Here is a 21,939-nt window from a genome sequence, read left to right on the forward strand (position 1 = left end):
TCAGCTTCTCTTACCTGACAACGTGCATTCAAGGTTCCTGTGTCTCCTTGTGGCTTGAGAGCCCATTTCTTTTTATTAATGAACAGTATTTCATTGCATATATGTAGCAGTTTGTTTATTCATTCACTTATTGAAGGGCATCTTGATTGTTTCAATTATGAATAAAGCTACTATAAACATGTGTGTGCAGGTTTTTGTGTGGACATAAGTTTTCAACTCTTTTGGGCAAATACCAAGAGTTCGATTGTTGAACTGTCCAGAACTCTTTCCGTCTTGCAACACTGAAACTTTATACACCTTAAACAATAATTCCCCATTTCCCGTTTCCCTGGCCTCCGGCAATCACCTTTGTACTTTGTTTCTGAAAGGTACCTCATATAAAATGGTGACGGCAGCACAGCAATATGCATGTGCTTAATATCAAACTGTACACTTAAAAATGGTTAAGATAATAAATTTTATGTTATGTGTATTTTACCGCAATAAAAAAAAGTTGGAAAAAAAAAAAGCTAGGTTTGGTCCAAGGAGCCTGGGCTATAAAGTTGGTACAGCTATTGCAAACCCAAGTCACTCTCACCCAGTGTCCTTCCTTTGGAAAGCTTCATAATCATATACTAAATTTAAATGTAAGTGATCTAATATAGACTATATTTTCCCTGACTCTTACAAAAACAAAGAACAAAAACCTAAGTTGCTAATTACTTGGGTATGTTTATTAGTCATTATTCAGGACTGGTGGCACTACAGAGAGAAGGCTGCCCATTCCAGATTGAAAATGTGCCATTTGCTATAGTGAGTTCAATGGCTTCTGTTTACATACTACTTATTCTATCTGATCATAACTCTGTCTTTTCCCAAAGGGAGGGAAACATACTTGACTTACCCAATTGGTTATTTCAGGTCTCTTGCACTTATCAGTACAGAGAATAGCTACAAAATTGATTGTTCCCTTCCGTCGCCCTTTGTAGACAACCGTCTTGCTTCCTCTGCCAATCTCTTCATACAGAATGAAGTTTTCCATCTCTGGGCTGACTTCTCAAGTTTGATAAAATGGCAGCCTAATAGCATCTCTAGTTCCTAAAAAGTAAACAAAAATGACACTTAAAAATGCAAGCTTGGGGGCTTCCCTGGTGGTGCAGTGGTTGAGAAATCTGCCTGCCAATGTAGGGGACACGGGTTCGAGCCCTGGTCTGGGAAGATCCCACGTGCCGCGGAGCAACTGGGCCCGTGAGCCACAATTACTGAGCCTGCGCATCTGGAGCCTGTGCTCCGCAACAAGAGAGGCCGCGAGAGTGAGAGCCCCGCACACCGCGATGAAGGGTGGCCCCCACTTGCCACAACTAGAGAAAGCCCTTGCACAGAAACGGGGACCCAACACAGCCATAAATAAATAAATAAATAAAAATTTAAAAAAAAAAATGCAAGCTTGGGACTTCCCAGGTGGCGCAATGGTTAAGAATCCACCTGCCAATGCAGGGAACACGGGTTCAAGCCCCGGTCCGGGAAGATCCCACATGCCACAAAGCAAATAAGCCCGTGCACCACAACTACTGAACCTGCGCCCTAGAGCCTGGGAGCCACAACTACTGAGCCCGTGAGCCACAACTACTGAAGCCCGCGCACCTAGAGCCCATGCTGTGCAACAAAAGAAGCCACCACAATGAGAAGCCCGCGCAATGAAGAGTAGCCCTCACTCACTGCAACTAGAGAAAGCCCGCACACAGCAATGAAGACCAAATAACATAAAAAATAAATAAATTTATTTTTTAAAAATGCAAGTTAGTTGCATGATTAATTAGCCTAAGCTATTTAATATGTAGATAAATCTAATAATTCTATAAATTCAAAATATTCACCTACAAATGTTGAATACAAGTCTTTGTTTTCATAGAATGAAAAAAGGGGAAAAAATAAAAGAAACAATCCACAAACTAATATTCAACTCCCTAGTAACAAGACCTTAATAAAAATAATGAAAATGACAGTTATTTCCAACACATGCAACAAAATCAGGGAATGAATAAGATTTCAGCCAGTGTATCTCGATACCTCTCTTACTTTCTCTGTTACACTGGAAAGCACTTTGTGTCAATATCTGTATAATGAATGGGGTAATATGCCTCACCTAAACCCAAATTATGAGAAATCAGACAATGTATGTGAATACACTCTATAAACAAATATGGAATGATAGTACATCTATCTAATCCATAGGGATTGGAGTCAATCCAAATATTATTCGAAGTCAGTGGTGAGCAAACTACTGGTTCCTGGGCCAAATCCAGCCTGATGCCTATTTTGTAAATAAAACTTAATTGGAACATAGCCATGCTCAATCATTTATATATTGTCTAAGGATGTTTTCAGGCTACAATGGCAGTGTTGAGTAGCTGTAACAGAGACCCTATGGCCTGCACACCCTCTAAAATATTTACTATCTGGCCCTTTACAGAAAAAGTTTGCCAACTCCTGTTTTAAATCAAGAATTTTTTTTTAAACCATCCACATCATTATCAAGGATAATGAGTTCATTTTCTTGGCCAAGAAAAATCCCCTAACATTCCTGAGTCAATAATAATTTGAGGTAGTCTTTTACTAGTCTAGATTTTTAATTAAAACTGAAATAAAATAATGGATTTGATATATTAAACATATTTCCAACAACATAAAGTTATTTACTCAACCAAAAACATCTTTTAAACTGGCATCTCTTTGAGAGGATTATACATGCTAGACTACATAAAACTTCCCAGAAATTATCCAAGCAGTAAGATATCCTCTTTAAAAACAGCTTATGTTTCTGTATGATACCCAGGAAGTCAGAGCATAGCAAAATCCCTATGAAACAGAACGTAAAAGAGCAATAAATTAATGGGTATGGGGTTTCTTTGTGGGCAGATGAAAATGTTCTACAATTAGATAATGTGGATGGTTGTATAACTTTGTAAATACACTAAAATTCACTGAATTGTACAATTTTAAAGGGGTGAATTTTATAGTATGTGAATTTTATCTCAATATTTTTACTGAGGTATAACTGACATATAACAATGTGTAAGTTTAAAGGGTACAACGTGTTGATACATTTATATATTGTAATAGTGTCAAGTAATGCTATGATGGTAACCCATATCTCATCACATAATTATTTCTTTTTTCTGGCAAGAACATTTAAGATCTACTCTCGGGCTTCCCTGGTGGCGCAGTGGTTAAGAACCCGCCTGCCAATGCAGCGGACACACGTTCGAGCCCTGGTCCGGGAAGAACCCACATTCCGCGGAGCAACTAAGCCCCTGCACCACAACTACTGAGCCCGCGCTCTAGAGCCCACGAGCCACAACTACTGAAGCCAGCACGCCTAGAGCCCGTGCCCCGCAACAAGAGAAGCCACAGCAATGAGAAGCCAGTGCACCGGGACAAAGAGTAGCCCCCGCTCGTCGTAACTAGAGAAAGCCTGTACACAGCAACGAAGACCCAACACAGCCAAAAATTAATTAATTAAATAATTAATTTTAAAAAAAGATGTAGTCTCTTACCAACTTCGAAGTACATAGTACATTTTTGCTGACTATGATCACGATGATGTACATTATATCTCCAGAACTTATTCATCTTTGGTTATAAGCCATACAGCAACAGACAGAGGAGCAAGATTTGGCCAGTAGTCAATAGTTTATTGACCCCTATCTTGGTATAGGAAACAATTAATCTAAGAATCTAGGAGTAACTCTATGATTCCAACTTCCAATGAAATTAAAACTTACTGCAAAATGGGAAAAATTCTACTATAAAAACTTATAGGCTCATGGACTTCCCTGGTGGCGCAGTAGTTAAGAATCTGCCTGCCAATGCAGGGGACATGGGTTCGAGCCCTGGTCCAGGAGGATCCCACATGCTGCGGAGCAACTAAGCCCATGTGTCACAACTACTGAGCCTGCACTCTAGAGCCCGCGAGCCACAACTACTGAGCCCGCGTGCCACAACTACTAAAGCCCGTGCGCCTTAGAGCCCGCGCACCGCAACTACTGAAGCCCACGCACTCTAAGGCCCGTGTGCCGCAACGACTGAGCCCACGTGCTGCAACTACTGAAGCCCATGTGCCTAGAGCCCGTGCTCCGCAACAAGAGAAGCCACCGCAATGAGAAGCCCGCACACAGCAACGAAGACCCAATGCAGCCAAAATAAATAAATTAAATTAAATTAAAATAAAAATAACTTATAGGCTAGTAATTACATTTAGTCATTTGGATTATAAACCTGGTATCTAGATCAAATAAGAAATCAAACTATTAACAGAGAAATTTCTAAATTCTAAGTAAAAAAAATGTGGGAGAGTTTTGAATTTAAGTCAATCAAACCCAAAAAAGGCACAGATAATATCTATCTATTTTAAGAAACAGTTTTACTAAGTCCCTTTTACATTCCTCTCCTCCCTGAAACCCACTCATTAAAAAGAACTGTAAAAAAATTAATAAACATGTATAACTGAATTACTCTGCTGTACATCTGAAATTAACACAACATTGTAAATCAACTATATTTCAATAAAAAATTTTTTTTTAATTAATAAACAGAAACACAGGAAGATAGCAGCCACTTCCTAAAGCTTCTGGCCTTAAAGGGACATAAGGTCACCAAAGAAAAACTGCAATTTGCCCAAACCCAGGTTTGATATTTAGGGCATCTAGTATCAGAAAAAGGGCTACACCTAGATCCAGATAGACTTCATGGCAGCCTACGTTTCCCAAAACCAAAACTAAGCACCAGCTGTGAGGTTTTCTCAGGCTAGTTGGTTACTGCAGAAATTGGATTCCAAATTTCTCTTACAGCCATATCTCTACATGTTTTACTGAACAATAACAACCTCAACCCAATTTTTTGAGAAGGACCACAAGACACAGCCTTCAAGGCCTTACAAGAGAGTTTGATGAACCTACCTGCCCTTGGGCATCTCCATTATCATATTCCCTTTTTCTTTTTTGTATATGAAAAGGAAGAGCATGCCCTTGGGGTAGTCACCCAAAACCATGGAGACCACCATCAGCCCAAAGGGTATTATGAACAGCAACTGGACCCTGTGGCACAGGGATACCCCCTTTGCCTTAGAGCCATTACAGCCACTGCCCTTTGGTTAAGGCCACTGGAAAAATCATGTGGGATCCCCTTTAACCATCTGTACCTCATGCAATAGAAGCTCTCCTAAATTCTCATTACACTCAACGTTTATCAGCTGGCCTCCTCACCGCCTATGAAATCCTTTTGTTAACTGCCCCTCACATAACTCTTTTATTGTTGTAATAACTTAACCTGGCTACTCTTCTCCCCTCCTTCACCAGCGAAGTACCTCTCCCCACGAACCACCTCATGGTTCTATAGGAAATTCCACGGGGTAAACGTGACTTCTCATGGTTCGCTGATGGTTATTCTAAAGGTGACAATGGCAAATACTTTGCTGGGTATGCTATTGCAACTCCTTTTGATGTTGTTGAGGCAGCATCTTTACCTATGGCTACTTCAGCCCAACATACTGAATTACACACCCTTACAGGGGCTTGTAGTTTAGCCAAGGACAAAAGTGTCAATACTTACACTGACAGTAGATATGCTTTTAGAGTAGCTCATGATTTTGGAATGGTGGGGAAGCAATGTGGCTTCTTTACTTCCAGTGGAAATAAAGTTTTAAGTGGCCCCTATGTTCAGGAATTATTGAATGCAATACTTTTACCTGCCGCTTTAGCTATTATTAAGATTCTAGGGCATTCTAAGCTTGACTCTCTGGAAGCAAAAGGAAATCACCTTGCTGCTATTTCTGCAAGGAATGCTGCCCTTAAAGGGACCAACGGCACCCAAACCTCTGTTATGGTCCAAAGAGATATTTCTCCAAATGATAATTTAGAAAAACTGGCTAGAAAGGCTCAACAGTTGGCCTCAGAAAAGGAAAAACAAGATTAGAAATTCAGGGGGTTCCCTGGTGGCGCAGTGGTTAAGAATTCACCTACCAATGCAGGGGACATGGGTTCGAGCCCTGGTCCAGGAAGATTCCACATGCCACAGAGCAACTAAGCCCGTGTGCCACAACTACTGAGCCTGCACTCTAGAGCCTGAGCGCCACAACTACTGAGCCCATGTGTCACAATTACTGAAGCCCGCGCGCCTAGAGCCCATGCTCCACAACAAGAGAAGCCACCGCAGTGAGAAGCCCGTGCACCGCAACGAAGAGTAGCCCCCACTCGCCGCAACTAAAGACCGCACGCAGCAACGAAGACCCAATGCAGCCAAAAATAAATAAATAAATAAAAATAAATAAAAGAAAGCTGCCTGCTGACTTAAAAAAAAGATTAGAAATTCAGCAACTGTTGGTTTGATAGAAGAGAAAGCTCTGGTTTGGACTAACAACAGTCCTATGGGAGACTAAGATCCCCACTCCTCACCACTGTACATGCATTAAAGCATCAGTCTACTGACAAAATGATAGCCTTCATGAATCAATATTGCTGGGGAAACATTAAGAAGGCCACAAAAGGTGCCTACCTCACTTGTCAAAATACAACCCAGGTAGGCCTGTGCATACTGCCCCGGGACGTTTTCATCTGTATGATGGACCATTTGAGGTCTGGCAAATGGATTTCATATAACTTCATCTAGTGAATAAAGTGTGCTTTAGTCACGGTCTGTACGTTTTCACTGGACTTCCCTTGCAGACAGCCTACTGCCTCTTAACGTGGCTAAAGTCCTTTTGGAAAAGAGTATCGCTACTTGGGAAACTCCTCTCAAACTTCATAGTAATCAAGTAACCCATTTCACAGGCCAGGTGCTTCAACAAGCGTGCGCCGTTCAGCTGGTTTTACAACACTTACACTTTACTTACCATCTTCAATCCTCTGGTTTAGTTGAACGGACTAACGGCATTATGAAGACTCAGTTGGCAAAACGTGTAGAGACCATCCAAACACCTTAGCCAAAAGCATTGCTGTTGGTCCTTCTAAATCTCAGATCCACCCCTTCTGGAATTCAGAAACTCTCAACCTTTGAGATCATCAGAGGACACCCAAAGCACTTGGCTCTTGCTTCTTACGATCCACATTTAATAAAAGGAGAGATACTCCAATATTGAAAGGTCTAAGTGCCTCTATTAAAAATAACCATGTTTTGGTAGGGCGGTCTTTTTTAATTTATTTATTTTATTTATTTTTGGCCGTGCTGGGTCTTCGTTGCTGTGCGCAGGCTTTCTCTAGCTGCAGTGAGCGGGGGCTACTCTTCGTTGCAGTGCGCCAGCTTCTCGTTGCGGTGGTTTCTCTTGTTGCAGAGCATGGGCTCTAGGCACACGGGCTTCAGTAGTTGTGGCGCACGGGCTTAGTTGCTCTGTGGCATGTGGGATCTTCCCAGACCAGGGCTGGAACCCGTGTCCCCTGTGTTGGCAGCGGATTCTTAACCACTGTGCCACCAAGGAAGCCCGGTAGGGCGGTCTTTTTACCATGCACCCTCAGGAGACAAAGACCTTAAGCATCACACCTTGCAACCTGGAGATTTCATTTACTGGAAAAGACACTTCCAGAAGAACGGTCTTCAGCATCACTGGAAAGGCCCCTATCAAGTACTACTAACCAACCCTTGTGCCACCAAACTCCAAGGAATACAACTCTTGGATTCACAACACATCTAAAGGAAGCACCGCACTCTGACTGGACCTGCACAGCCTCTGGCGACCTGAAAGTAAAGATTTCCCGGAATTGAAGCAGACAATATCTGATGAAACAGCTTTCCCAAGATATCCAGATCAGACCTGCTGGAAGTTTGTCACTGTTAGGCTGCACCCTTCAGGCCTGCAAGCCTTGTAGCTGCCAAGCCTCGAAGAGCCCAGACTCAGTGACAGAGACATAAATGGCTTATTGGACAGAGGATCTTACATGCCTGAAGCAAGGTCCTGGAGTGACAGCCCACCGTGTATGGCAGACAGCAGGCAGGACAGGACACGGCAGCACTCTTCACTACTCAAGGGAGGAGGCGGCTACCATTTATGGGGGGGAATTGACATCAGATGGGCTCATCAGTTACCAGGGGCTAATTAACCTCTATAATTACGATGATTGGATAGTCATGTGAGTGAAGCAGGGACTGGTCAAGCAGGGCGTGTACAGAGAGCAGAGAACAGCCATTTTGAATGGCCTAACCATACAGTAGCCAAACCTTTGATGATGGCCTAAGACTTCAGAGGATCGCCAATGTCTATCATCTTGATAACATATGGATTTTAGATTAAAAGTGCCTGAGAGTTCTCCCTCCTACCTTTCCTTGTTACTTGTGACCTTAATAGGTTTCCCATCTGTGCACTTTCCCTCCGACTTGAGACACTACACCCAGGAAAGACACTTCCCGACATTGAGGGACAAAAAGCCCCTGAAACTAGAAAACCTGACTCTTGATCAGCAATGCTTTCAGAGAAAAATCTTGATCAAAAGGGAGAAGTGTAAAAAACTAATAAACAGAAACCTCAATTAGAGTTAGAAGACCAGAAGCGGGGAGCTCTCATGCCCTGCAAAGATAGCAGACCCCAACAAGAAGAAGAAAGATTCCTCTTCTTTGCTGGCAAGGACTCAACTCAATGAAAAGCCATGGATTCTTTGTTTATTACAGCCCTCCCAACTTCCTTTTTCTAAGAAAGCTTTCACCTTCCCTGCCATGCTGGGGAATTGCACGGTGGCTTCTCATGGTTACACACCCCGAATTGGGATTCCCTGCTGATGCCAAATAAACCCCTCTTTCCTGGAGAAATATGTGCCAGTCTTTTGGTTCAGGTAAACAGAACCAGTGCTGAGTCCTGACCCACTAAAATGCAGCCTTAACAGGAGTAATTATGTGGCAAAAAAAATAACCAGAGACCTTAATTAAATGTTCACAAATTGGTACATTAGGATACATCAGAATAAGACGCTGAAATAATAAGTTTTTATGTAAGATGAGTAAGTGATTCCTTGAAAACAAGGTTTTAGGCCACAAGAAAAAAAATAAAATCTTAAAATTCTGAATTTGAGTCAGGCCAAATTCATGTCCTCAATCTTTCACTGAATAGAGGCATCGGAGCAGAGCAGGCAGCCAGAAATTAACAAAACACATCAATTACAAACTAGGCTTAGACAAGCGTTTATTACCTGCAGCACTTCCCGATTCTGAGGGCTCAACTTCCTTAGACTAAAATAAAAATTGGATCAGATGATCTTCTAAGTTTATCTTCCAAATTTGAAAGCCCATGACTTTAAGATTCTTTCTGACTCACCCCAGGGATGTGCCTCACCTTAGACTTCCTAATATGCATTTTTTTTTTTTAACATTTGTAACCTCAACTTGTAAAATAAAACACAAATACAGAAAAACCCACAAAATAAATGTATACTTTAATGAATTATTATAAGAGAGACATCCTCATAATCATCACCCAGATCAGGAATAGCTCTTTGCCAGCGACCCCAGAATCCCTTCCCTGAGCCTAGGACAATAACAACTCCTACTCCCCAAAAGTAATCACTCTCCTGACTTTCATGCGTTTCTTTATAGTTTTCTCACTGTAGTGTGCATTCCCAGACACCACAGTTTAGTCTTCCACATTTTCTAAAAGCATGGTGCATTTTTAAGTCTCTTTTAATCTACAAGTTCACCTAGGTATCATCTGAGAAGCCAGAAGTCAGAGGAATTCACACATACGAGCAACTGAAGCACTTCAGATTCAGCGGACAGAGCCTACATTCAACAAACTCTGAAACGGTTCAGGTGGTAACGGCACGCTGGTAAAGACATGAGTGAACCCTCCTCTTAATCATCCCCACCTGCAAATCATTAACTCCCTCTCTAGCGGCAATCAGCAACACCAGGGAACTCGATAGAAATGCAAATTCTCGCCCTGGGCCCAGATCTACTGAATCAGAAACTCTGGAAACGGGGTCCAGCAATTTTGCGTTTTAACTCGCCATCCGGATGCGCGCTACCTTTGAAAACCGCAGGCGAAGTCAACCTTTCCCGAGGGCACAAAAGGCGGCGAGCACTAAACAGGTGCTCCTCCTCGCAACACTTTTCGAACCAAATCAACTGCAAGCTTTAAGCCTGGTCTGACGTCGAAAGTGTAGGCTCTGAGTCGCTACGTAAACACCTGCTCCTCCTCCCCACCCCAAGTAGATCGCGGCCAGCGAACTGGCGGCTTTCACTGCCTCCCCACGTCCACCGACATCAGTCAGCGAGGCCGGCTTAGAACCCGGAAAGCTAAGTCAGAGTCTTAAGGGATAAAACTCCGAATACGGGGCGTCTATAAAGCGCATCTCCCGAACCCAGGTCTAGAAGAGGTGTCCCGCGTACCCTGAACCAAAAGTTGTGTAGGGTTTAACACAAACACGAAGCAGAACCCGAAGAAAGAGGGGGCGCTGAAGGCACAGGGTCCACGGAGGGAGAGAGGGTGGTGGGCGGCTCCCCTACAGGCCTACAGTCTCTCCAACAAACGCTGAAAGAGACAGGAACCCACATTAGTGGCCTCTAAAACCGCCACTACCGCTCACCTACTAGCACGGTGGGGAGAAGCCGCAGGTCCACTGGATGCCGGCCGCGAGTGCGCGCGTCTCGCCCCCGACCCCTTAGGACGAGTCCACTGGCCAAAAGCCAGGGGCGAAGCAATGGAGCAAGGCGGACAGCGTGAGGCCGTGCAGGTCCAGCACCCCTCTGTGTTCGCATTCGGCCTGCCCGTCTCCAGGGCAGCACGCAGAACGCCGGAAGGAGCACAGGGCGCTGATTGGCTGAGCATTTCGGTTCCCATTGGCTGGGGCCTGGAAGTGAAGCCGCTAGGCACCTCCCTCAACTCCAACGGCCTCGCGCCCAGCGTTAGGACGAGTCCACCGATCTACCCTAGATAGGGGTAGAAAGTGCAGGGCTCAGAGCGTCGGCGACCGGCCTTGCGAGTTCTGCACCCCTCCGCGTTTGGATTGGCCCATCCCGTTTCCAGGGCAGCACGCAGAACGCCGGAAGGAGCGCAGGGGCGCTGACTGGCTGAGCACTTTGAGTAGCCGTTGGCTGAGGCTCGGAAGTGGGCGGCAGTGTTGGAGAGTGTCTATCCTAACTGTGTGTGGGGACTGGGGGCTTGGGAGGGGGGAGGGGAACTGCCTGGGCAGTAGTTGCATAGCTGGTGGCAGTGGAGTCCTGGGCCCTCGTCATTTATTCCTGCACCCACTGTCCTCCGTTTCCTTACATCCTTTTTCTTTCTAACGCCCTCCAGAGTTCAGGTGGACGTGACGACATCATCCGGGTAACGAATGGCTCCTCGAATGGCTTCCTGACCCTTTAGAAAAAAGAAGGCTATGAATTACCTTCTTTCTTGTACATGAGAAAACAGACCAGATCCCTCATCTCCAGTTGGTTGCTTATGACTTTCAAAGCTCCACGTTCTCAAATTCCAGCCACCAGAAACGTTAACACCAGCTCCTCTCTTCCATGCGAGTTAGCGCAGACATTATCAACTTTGTCATCAGAATCATCTGGAGCGCTGGTTAAAACAAGCCCACCCACCCACAGAGCTTCTGATTCTGTAAATCAGGACGAGGCCCCTAATTTCGCATTTCTATCGAGGTTCCAGGTGATGTGGATGTTGCCGATAAGGAACCACGCTTTGCAAACCTTTACGTGTAGGAACCGTGCCTCTCTCTGATCTCAAGTTAACCACATCTCCTATTCTATGACTTCTAACCCTTCTTGCCTTCTCAGGAGTCTTACATTAGACATTATTGTCATTTTTTTGTATTTAAGAGATTTGATGTGGAAAAAAATTCCTCATCTATCACCTCCTAATTAATCAAGACATACAATGAAATATCAACTAGTTTATTCCGAGTTTTGACAGCCTAAGCGTTCATGTCAGAAACAATACCAAATCCTGGTGCTTCTTAGCCTAAGTTTTTTGGATGCCTCCAGGGGATACATGAACCTGCCAAGGCAGTTAAAATGTTGTGTGCATGTGCATTTTTCTGGGTGGAGAGTCCATGGTTTGATCAGATTCTCAAAGGTACCAATGACCCAGAAAAGTTTAAGAACTGCTATAGATAATTTTAAGACAATATCACAAACACAAGCTAGAGAGTACATGAACCCCGCTCAGTGACCACCACTGGACCAAAGGTAGGACCTCAACAGGCATTAGTTCAATTTCAAAAAATAAAAAACAGCTGAGTGCTGTTTAGGTTCTTGAACAAGGCCGAGCTGAAACACCATGTTCTTAATTGCTTCAATTCCTGGGCACTTTCAGGGTGACCTTTGCTTTCACCTCAATTTTAGATTTTCCTTCTCATTATAGTTGGTAAGAATGCATCTGACATGAAGGATACCAAATGCTGAATTACATGCAACCTCTTCCTCTCAGAAATACCTTCTGCTTCCTCTTCCTACTGTCTAGATTATCATAAAGAATCTCTTCATTCAGTCACATACAAAGTTCCTTTGAACAAAGCACTATGTTAGACATTGCAGAGGAGGAAAAAAAATCACTTATTGGTTATCTTTCTTCATTCGAAGAAGCATGCAAAATAATAATACATGTAAAGTTAGGCAAAAAAAAAAAATTAGGGAAAGGGCAAACAAATTAAGAAAATTCACCTGGATCCTGGAGAGAAGATACAAAAAAAAAAAAAAAATACATATTTTGAAGGCTCTGAATGACGGTAAGTGTGCAGAATGGGCCCTGAAATGGGCTTTGTGTATTCTAGCTGCTATTAGAGAGAAAATCTTAAATCTTCACTGGCTACAAAGTAAAAGCAAACCGTTTAGTCAGGAAAAATTTATTCCTGAAATAAATGCATCCCCGAGGTCTATAACACGTGCTGTGAAAAGCTGCACTGTTGTAAACACTGAGTTCATAGGCGGATTCCTCTTCATGTTCCCTCCACATAAGCAGATAGCTTTACCCCATTCAATGCCGCTGGCCTCTGCAGGAATGGGTATGCTTCAGGGCACTCGGCCCTCTTGGTCTGTTTAGTCTGGGGAAGCTTTCAGAGTAGAGGCTCAGCAGAGAACCTTCCATTGACACTGCTACACTTAGGTCACAACTTTTAAAGATAGAAGAGCTTTAAATCCAGGTTTATCTACCATGAAAAATACCTGGAGTGTAGTTTTTCCTTCAAGCCAGTTAAATATGCAGCACCTGTGTTGAAGAAGTTCACATATTCTTATGACAACTGGGGAACCTGAGAAAGATGCTCCACTTCTACTCAGAAGGAAGCCAAACCGGGACACTTGTAAAAGGCTATAACTGTCCTCACAAAATAAGTTGGACTCATGACTCAAGGAACTGAACACATGAATTTACCATGCAGCCTCCCAAAGCCTCACTAAAATGACTGAATCAGGACTTAAACCATAACGGCACTTAAGAACAAGGAAAGAAATCATCATCAGATGGAAAATCTGAGGCTTTTCCATCTGGAACACAGAAAGCACTTGGCTTCAGATAAGCAGAGGATCTATAGCAGAAGTAACCCCAACTCAGCCACTAACATGTGAGTCTCTGGGCACTTAATCCTCATCCTGGTAGTGGATGAAAGGAATTCCACCTCTGCTACCAACTGACTCGACACTCTGGGCAGTGTCTCTCTGCCCTTGCTTCTGCTTTCAGAATAAAAACTTGGAAGTACTTTGTTAATGACATGAATGAAGGACTTAGAGCATTAGAGGATAGAAAATGCCTTCTGAACCTTCCTGACCAGAATGATGGCAGTAGCTAGTGTTCTCATCTTTGGTGCAAAGATTGGAAGGTTCCTTGCTGGGAAAAGAGATTTGCCCCAGAGAAAATACTGACACCTGGCTTAGGCAAGTTCTCCCAATAAAAGAGCTATTTCAGTGCCTTGACACAAAATGAAGTTCATTAATCAATAAACACTCAAAATGTGCAATAAACACTGAATGAGCCTTTTAGTGCCTTACCCTTGCATGTGAACACATAGCCAGAAATATCATGATATACAAGGAAAGACTCCATTAAAGACAAAGATTAAAATAAGCAAACGAATAAAGTAACTCAGAGGAAACAAAAACAATGCAGAGAGCGGACTAAAACTTCAAAATTATAATTAATAGCCTTATAGATGTGAAAAGGTATAGCATCCATAGTTTGCATTATCTTTTCTCTTTAAGAGATATTTAAGAGTTAGGGTTTTGTTTGGTTTTAATTAACAAATTTTGCTGTTGTTGCGGTTGGCCTGTATGTTATTTGGCTTTGGGGGATTTTTTGAAATTTCCTTTGTGGTCTAATCAGTGGTCAATATTTTTAAATGTTCCACAGGAGTTTGAAAAGAAGATTTTTTTTTTTATTTGTTGGGTTCAAAATTTCAGATGCATATCTTCAAGCTTATTAACTGGCATGTTCAAATCTTCCAAATCCTCCCTTTTTTAAATTTATTTATTTATTTATTTATTTTTGGCTGTGTTGGGTCTTCGTTTCTGTGCGAGGGCTTTCTCTAGTTGTGGCAAGCGGGGGCCACTCTTCATCGCAGTGCGTGGGCCTCTCACTATCGCGGCCTCTCTTGTTGCGGAGCACAGGCTCCAGACGCGCAGGCTCAGTAGTTGTGGCTCACGGGCCTAGCCGCTCCATGGCATGTGGGATCTTCCTGGACCAGGGATCGAACCCGTGTCCGCTGCATTGGCAGGCAGATTCCTAACCACTGCGCCACCAGGGAAGCCCCCAAATCCTCCTTTTACATTGCTTTGTCCTGCTTGCTCTGCCAGTTCCTGAGAACCACTTTTAGAAGTTACTCGTTATGGTTGTGGATTTGCCAATTCTTTGTTGTTAGGTTTAGCTCAAGGACAGTGAGCTTAGAAAAATAACAACAAAATGATCCCCATGGAAATAGAAGGAAAGCATTAGTAAAGATAAAAACAGAAATGAATGAAACAGAATGGAGGGTGGGGAGGAATCCACTAACCAGGGGTATAAACCGAGAGGGCAGGAGATGGTTTCTATGATGTTCTTCCAGGTTGTCATTTCCCCAGAGAACTGGACACAGAGGCTGGCCAAGGTGTCATGGGGTTTCCAGCCCTCCCTTCAGGGAACAGATTCTCCTGGAGACAGAAGCTGGAGTCCTGGAGCCTCAGGACTGCTGCACCCCATCACTCTGGAAGGCCTGGGAGGGAGCGTGATCATCCTTCCAGCACCAACTTATTCATGAAAAGCCAAACACCACCTCCCTCTTGGATGGGGGATTTTCAACCTTATAATACTAACCCATTGCCCGTAAAATGTCTGGCCTCCTAGGATGTCTCTTTCCTTTAATAACAAAATTAATCACTCTAACATCCACCGCACATACTGTGGCAACTCCTGGATGAACTAGATTTCCAGTGAAAATGTATTTTTTGGTCACTTCTTGCAACAAATTTCTTAATGGTTGGTCCCTTCCGACCGTCTTATCTCCAGCACATCCTATCCACCTCTGGCCCTGACTTCCCTCATGTACCTGGCAGTGCTTTCTTCTTCTTCCTTCCCCAAAGCACATGTTACTGTGTGAAACAGGTTTTACTGAAGTTGTGGCAATAACAGAGGGAGATTACAACCCAGAAAGGAAACAGCTGAAAAGTGTTAGAAACAGACTCACAGACATAGAAAACAAACTTCTGGTTACCAAAGGGGGAAGTGGGGGAGGGGTAAATTAGGAGTTTGGGGTTAAAATATACACACTACTATATATAAAATAGATAACCAAAAAAAAAAAAAAAAAAAAAAAAAAGATAACCAACAAGGACCTAGTGCATAGCACAGGGAAGCTATACTCGGTATCTTGTAATAACCTATAATGGAAAAGAACCTAAAAAAGAATATATGTGTGCATATGTATGTATAACTAAATCACTTTGCTGTGCACCTGAAACACAACATTGTAAATCAACTATATTTCAATAAAAATTTTAAGTGAATGCTAGACACGATGCTTATAAGGGTGTTAGAAAGCAGGCACCTTCACATTGCTGATGGGAGAGCGATCTGTCAGTATCCATCAAAATAATAAATGCACATCCCCATTGACCCAGAAATTCTACTTCTAAAAATTTATCCAGTGGAGATATTCTTACATCTGCAAAATGACGTATGCACAGAAGTATTCATTACAGCCTTGTTTGTAATTTTTAAAAATTGGTAACAGCTCAAATGTCCATCAACAGGAGACTGATTAAATGAGAAATGAATTTACTCTTTGTGCATTGATATGAAAATATCTCCAAGACTAATGATTAAGGGGAAAAAGCAAGGTGCATAACACTGAGTGTAGTAGACTACCATCTGTGGAAAGAAATAAAGAGGGACAAGAATATATGTGGCTCATATATAAAAGAGTAGATCCACCATCTCCTGAAAGATGGACAAGAAACTAATAACTACTGACTCGGTGGAGGGGAAGTGGGTGGATGGGTGCAGGACTGGGTATAAGAGATGCATTTTGAACAGTTCTAATTTGGAAGCACATAACTGTACTACCTATTCTATCTGTACACCATGTAATTTAAATGAATATATGTTTAAATTATATTTTATATATGTGTGTACTTTATTTATACACTTATAATTTAAATGGACAAAATGGAGTGTGGCCCATCTACAGCCTGCAAGTCCTCCCACAGGTAACCATGCACCACCCTCCCCCCTAGGACTCTGCCTATAGCTCTTTCTGTTTTCTCACCTCTTCTACTCATCCAGGACTTTACCTCCCTTTCTTCCTTGTCCTCAGGGGAAAATTGTAAGTCTTAGCATGTTATCTGGTGGAGCATCTGAACTCTCTATCCATTACTCACCTCCCTCTAGACAGAACTAACCTAATCTAACCTTTCATCATCAGCGAAGTCATTGAGGAGTTTGCCTAAACAAATGTCTCCCACTCCTGACTTTTACCTTTAGCAGTGCAAAGAATCTGCAGATTATTTGAGTTCAGATTTTTCTCTTACAAATTACTAGGTCAACCTCCCTAACAGTCTCTGATAGGGGAGAGGAGAGGCACACTCTCCTTGTCCAGAGTAAACACCAGTTTCTTTTCCTCTTTCCTGATACATAGTTAACACTGAAATGAACATTTTTATACCTCCATCTTGGCAAGTATCTCTGATTTTTTGCCTGAGGATAAATTCATATGTGATGGGGTGGTGCCAAAGGTTTAACACTTCCTTTGTGATTTTTTAAAAATTATTTTTAACCTTAGAAAGGCATTTCCCACATGGAGATTAGTTATTCACCTGTTTTTCTACTTGTTTCAGTTTTTGGTATCCGATTACTTAGTCCATCTGTAATTTGTTTTGATGAACATTGGTAAATTAGGTTATAACTTTATCACCCCTCAGAATAATTAACCAATTATCCTAGCACTAAAATTCTTCCTTTCCTCGGGAATTTGTGGTGCCTCCTCCATTACAGACCCATTTTTTAATAAGCACATTGAGGTTTGTCGCTAGCTTATTAAAGTTGCTCCATTGAGTTCTCCATTTTTGAACCAGTTGGAGATGGTTCTTAATCACCTGGGTATTAAATTTTAATAATACAGAAGAAAGAAAAATTATCACAGAGAATGAAGGGGCAAGGATGACAAAAGATAAAGAGAAGGAAAATGGTTAAGGCAAGGCAGTGCGGTGTGTGTGACCGGGAGTCATTTCGAGTCAAGGCCCTGAGCTCTCTCACGGCCTGGCTGTAGCTAAAGAACCTCAAATTATGAGAGAAAAGTCTGGCATCGCGACTGCCTGGAGTCAGCAGTAGTCTAGGTGCAAGATCAGAGGAATCATATGTATCAACTGTCCATTCATTCAACAGATATATATTGAGGGCCCACTATGTGTCAGGTACTACATTAGCTCCTGAGGCTAAAGCAGTGAACAAAAAAATAGGATTCTGCCTCCTTGAGCTTACTGGAAGGAGAGAGAGAAAAATATTGTCCCTGGAGTAGGATATGTAGTCACTGGGGGTTATGCATCTTGTTTCCTTTTCTTATTGAGATAAGCATTGCAGGTGATTGTCAGTTTTTGACAGCTCAGAACATTAATCTCCTTCTTATATTTGGGTTGTTGATCACTATCTTAGGTTGAGTTGCCTAGAAGTGGAACCTGAGAAGGGGATTCTTGTGCATGTGATTTACTGGGAAAGTGCTTGTAGGGGGAGGGCAGTGAGGGAAACAAGACAGGGCATGAGAAGAGCTAAGCAATGGAGACTACAATAGGCCTGAACCCACAGGGAGCCTGGAACCAAAATTTGCACCCCAGAGCTGGTCCCACCTTGAGGCAAGGGTGTCACTTTAGAATGCCTGTAACAGTCAAACTGTGACTGCAGGCTACTAGGGATGGGCAACCTAATTTCCAGGGTTGAGGTTGTTACAGTTAAGATAAGAGTAAATTTCAGAAGAAGGGAGTGAATGGAGGATGTGCACACTAGCCAGGCAAAGAAAACCTGGGTGTGAAATCAAGAACATGTACTACATTCACCATATGAGCATTCCACTGGCTTTAACCCTAATCCTAATTATAATGCTGGATTTAGCCCTACCTCCGCCCTATGGCTCTCTTTGCCCGAAGCCAAGCCCAAGCCATAACCCTAAAACTCACTCTGTTGCAACCCTAGACCTAACCTTAACCCTAAGTCTAATCTTTGCCCCAGTTGTAACACTGATGTTTATGAGTGAAATTATATGATGTCTGGGACTGGGATTTGCTTCAAAATAATTCAAGGGATGAGGGGATTAGGTGAGGATAGAGATAGATCGGCTCTGCACTGATAATTCTTGAAGCTGGTGGTGAATACATGGAGCTCACTATATGATTCTATTTTATAAAAATATTTATTTATTTATTTATTTATTTATTTATTTATTTATTTATTTATTTAGCTGCACTGGGTCTTAGTCACGGCATGCGGGATCTTTGTTGTGGCATGCGGGATCTTCGTTGCGGCATGTGGGATCTTTAGTTGCGGCATGTGGGATCTTTAGTTGTGGCATGTGGGATCTAGTTCCTTGACCAGGAATCGAGCCCGGGCCCCTTGCATTGGGAGCTCGGAGTCTTAGCCACTGGACCACCAGGGAAGTCCCTATGATTCTATTTTTATATTTGAAATTTTTTATAATATAACTTTTTAAAAAATGGCTGATTTTATTGGTGGTGACTGTTAATCTTGGAATTTCTAAGGATGAAGTGAGGCCCCTAGGGATATATTATCAGGATCATCTCTTTAAGAAGAGGAAGAAGAACTAAGAAGAAATTAGAGAAGACTGGAACACTTAGAGAAAAGTGGTTTTTTTGAAAAGTGTTTTCTCTGATTTGGCCCAGGATTTTGCCTAAAACCCATGTCACAGTGGGCACCATAGGATTAATGAAACTTAATACAGTTTTCTTCCAGTAAAACAGTTTCTATTTGATTATCCAGGACCCTTAAGAATCTAGATTACTATAATGAGGGGAAAATAGTGTCTTGTTATCCATAAAACTAAAATCTCACAGATACATTATTCTGCTTTTCTACTCTCAGTTCTGTGCAATTCGTCTCTTCTTATGACAGAAATAACCCCTTAATTACTGTCACTTTATGTCATATTTTGCTTTCTGGTCAAAATTAGTACCCCTTGATTGTTTTTTTAATTGTCATGTATATTCTTAGGTATTTTTTCTTCCATATGAACTTTAGGATATATTGTCATTTCCTTAAAATAAGATTTCTTTGGCATTTGATTGGAATTACATAAGATTCACGGATTAATTTGGGGATAAATGACATATCACAACATCGAGTCTTTCCATCTGGTTAACTGGGCTAACGTGTAATTACACTCCGCAGGTCTTAGTCAACTCTAATTAAACGTGACAGCCTTATATTAGCTGTGCTCAGGCAGACAGCTGGGGGGCCTCAAAGTGGCATTGGCTAGTGAGATCTGCAGAGGCAAGGGGCCTGCAATGGGTCATTTAGAGGCCCAGCACAAGAAGTCACGAGAATAATGGCATGGATTTTTGGAAAATGTGAAGTTTTCAGGATCCTCAGGTTTACTGGGGGGAAGGGCACAAATCCTTGCACTCAGGCCGGATGTGGACTCAGGTTGAATGTGAGCTGACTGAGAAAGGCAGGTGTACAGAATTTGAGGACACTGCTGCCATATTAATAGTCACCTGTGCTTTCTCTTTTTTTCTTTTCTTAACTTATTGTGCATTCTTTTGTTGTATATTTGCCCTTCCCATCACTTTCAACTTTTTAAAAATCGTGTTCTCTTGGGTGTGGCTTTCATAAACACCAGAAAGTTGGACTTTGTTTTTTCACCCTGTCTGAGAGTCTTCTCTTTCTAAAGGACGATTTACCTTTTAATGTTTCCTCTGACCATTGGTTACTCATTGGCCTTATTCTTGTTATATTTTGTTTTGACTTTATCACTGTTCCCCTCTATTGATTTGGATGTTCTACAGCTATACCTCAGTTTCTCTAGCAATAACCCCTAATATCTAAAAAAAACTTACCTGTCTCCATCAAAATCATACCTTACACAGGATGAAACCTTTAGACTGATCTCCTTTCTCCATCTTCTTCCTTCTCCCATAACAGTCCAGACTTTGCAGAAATTATATCTTAATTTCAAGTCATTCATTTTGTTGACATTTAAATAATACTGTTAATGGAAATGGCTGTTTAAAAACCAATGCATTAAACATTCTCAACACATTATTAAAAATTATTTAGACCTTAAATTATACCAATTTCAATGTTTACCCCTATTTTTTTTTTTTTAATTTTTTATAGCTACTTTTATTTTTATTTATTTATTTATTTTTGGCTGTGCTGGGTCTTCGGTTCGTGCGAGGGCTTTCTCCAGTTGCGGCAAGCGGGGGCCACTCCTCATAGCGGTGCGGGGACCGCTCTTCATCGCGGTGCGCGGGCCTTTCACTATCGCGGCCCCTCCCATTGCGGGGCACAGGCTCCAGACGCGCAGGCTCAGTAGTTGTGGCTCACGGGCCCAGCCGCTCCGTGGCATGTGGGATCCCCCCAGACCAGGGCTCGAACCCGTGTCCCCTGCATTAGCAGGCAGACTCCCAACCACTGCGCCACCAGGGAAGCCCTACCCCATTTTTGAAGTAAACTTTTTAGTTTAGGATAGTTTTAGATTCATAGAAAAATTGCAAAGATAGTAAAAGTGTTCCCATGTGACCAACACTCAGTTTCCACTGTTATTCACATCTCATATTAGTGTGGGGCATTTTTCACAAATACTGATAATGAAAAAATATTGATACCTTATTAACTAAAGTCCATATTTTATTCAGATATCCTGAGTTTTTACTGAATGTTCTTGTTTTTTTGTTCCAGGATCTTATCCAGGACACCACATTACACTCAGCTGTTGTGTCTCCTTAGGCTCCTCTTGGCTGTGATAGTTTCTCAGATTTTCCTTGTTTTTGATGAATTTGACAGTTTTGAAGAGTACTGGTCAGATATTTTTAGAATGTCCCTCAACTGAGATTTTTCTAATATATTTCTCATGATTGGGCTGAGGTTGTGGGTTTGGGAGAGGATGACCACTGAGGCAAAGTGCCATTCTCATCACATCATATCAAAATTACATACTATCAAGCTGACTCATCACTGTTGAAAACCTTGATTGCCTAGCTGAGCTGGTGGTTGTCAGGTTTTTCCACCGTACAGTGATTTCTTCGGGAATTCTTCTGCGTGAGAGATTTGTCTCTGCTTCCCCATGTATTTATTTATTCAATCATTTATCTATATCAGTGTGGATTCATGGCTATTTATTTTGTACTTTGGGTTATAATCCAATACTACTTTATTTTGTGGTTCAAATTATTTCAGCTTTGGCCATTGGAAGCTCTTTCAGTGAACTCCTGTGCCCTTTGACATACCCTATCACTGTGGGTTGGGTTTGGTTTTGTGTTTTGAGCACTTCTTACTTGCTGGCACTCCCA

At 42.2% G+C, this 21,939-nt stretch overlaps 2 protein-coding genes across 8 annotated transcripts in view; one reads left to right on the forward strand and one right to left on the reverse strand.

Annotated features, from left to right (window-relative positions):
* Positions 1 to 10,946, reverse strand: part of ULK4 (unc-51 like kinase 4) — a 538,746-nt gene extending 527,800 nt beyond the window's left edge. For 2 of the 7 annotated variants that reach the window (XM_082348362.1, XM_082348363.1), the window contains exons 1-2: positions 10,542 to 10,940; positions 884 to 1,077 (exon numbers count right to left, since the gene is read on the reverse strand). In XM_082348362.1, coding sequence (XP_082204488.1) covers positions 884 to 1,021 — 138 coding nt within the window. In that variant the 5' untranslated portion in view covers positions 1,022 to 1,077; positions 10,542 to 10,940. Of the gene's footprint in view, positions 1 to 883; positions 1,078 to 10,541 lie in introns of all 7 variants that reach the window. The other 5 variants (XM_082348367.1, XM_082348366.1, XM_082348364.1 and 2 more) reach the window with 5 other exon arrangements.
* LOC309607395 (uncharacterized protein) overlaps positions 10,656 to 21,939 on the forward strand; it is a gene marked incomplete at its 5' end in the record, with an annotated part of 81,233 nt that continues 69,949 nt past the window's right edge. Inside the window, 2 exons of the mRNA XM_082345828.1 lie at positions 10,656 to 10,859; positions 11,252 to 11,281. Of these exons, the coding sequence (XP_082201954.1) occupies positions 10,656 to 10,859; positions 11,252 to 11,281 (234 nt within the window). The remainder of the gene's footprint in view (positions 10,860 to 11,251; positions 11,282 to 21,939) is intronic.

Source organism: Balaenoptera borealis (assembly GCF_965194805.1).
Source record: "Balaenoptera borealis genome assembly, chromosome: 12".
Classification (NCBI taxonomy): Eukaryota; Metazoa; Chordata; class Mammalia; order Artiodactyla; family Balaenopteridae; genus Balaenoptera; species Balaenoptera borealis.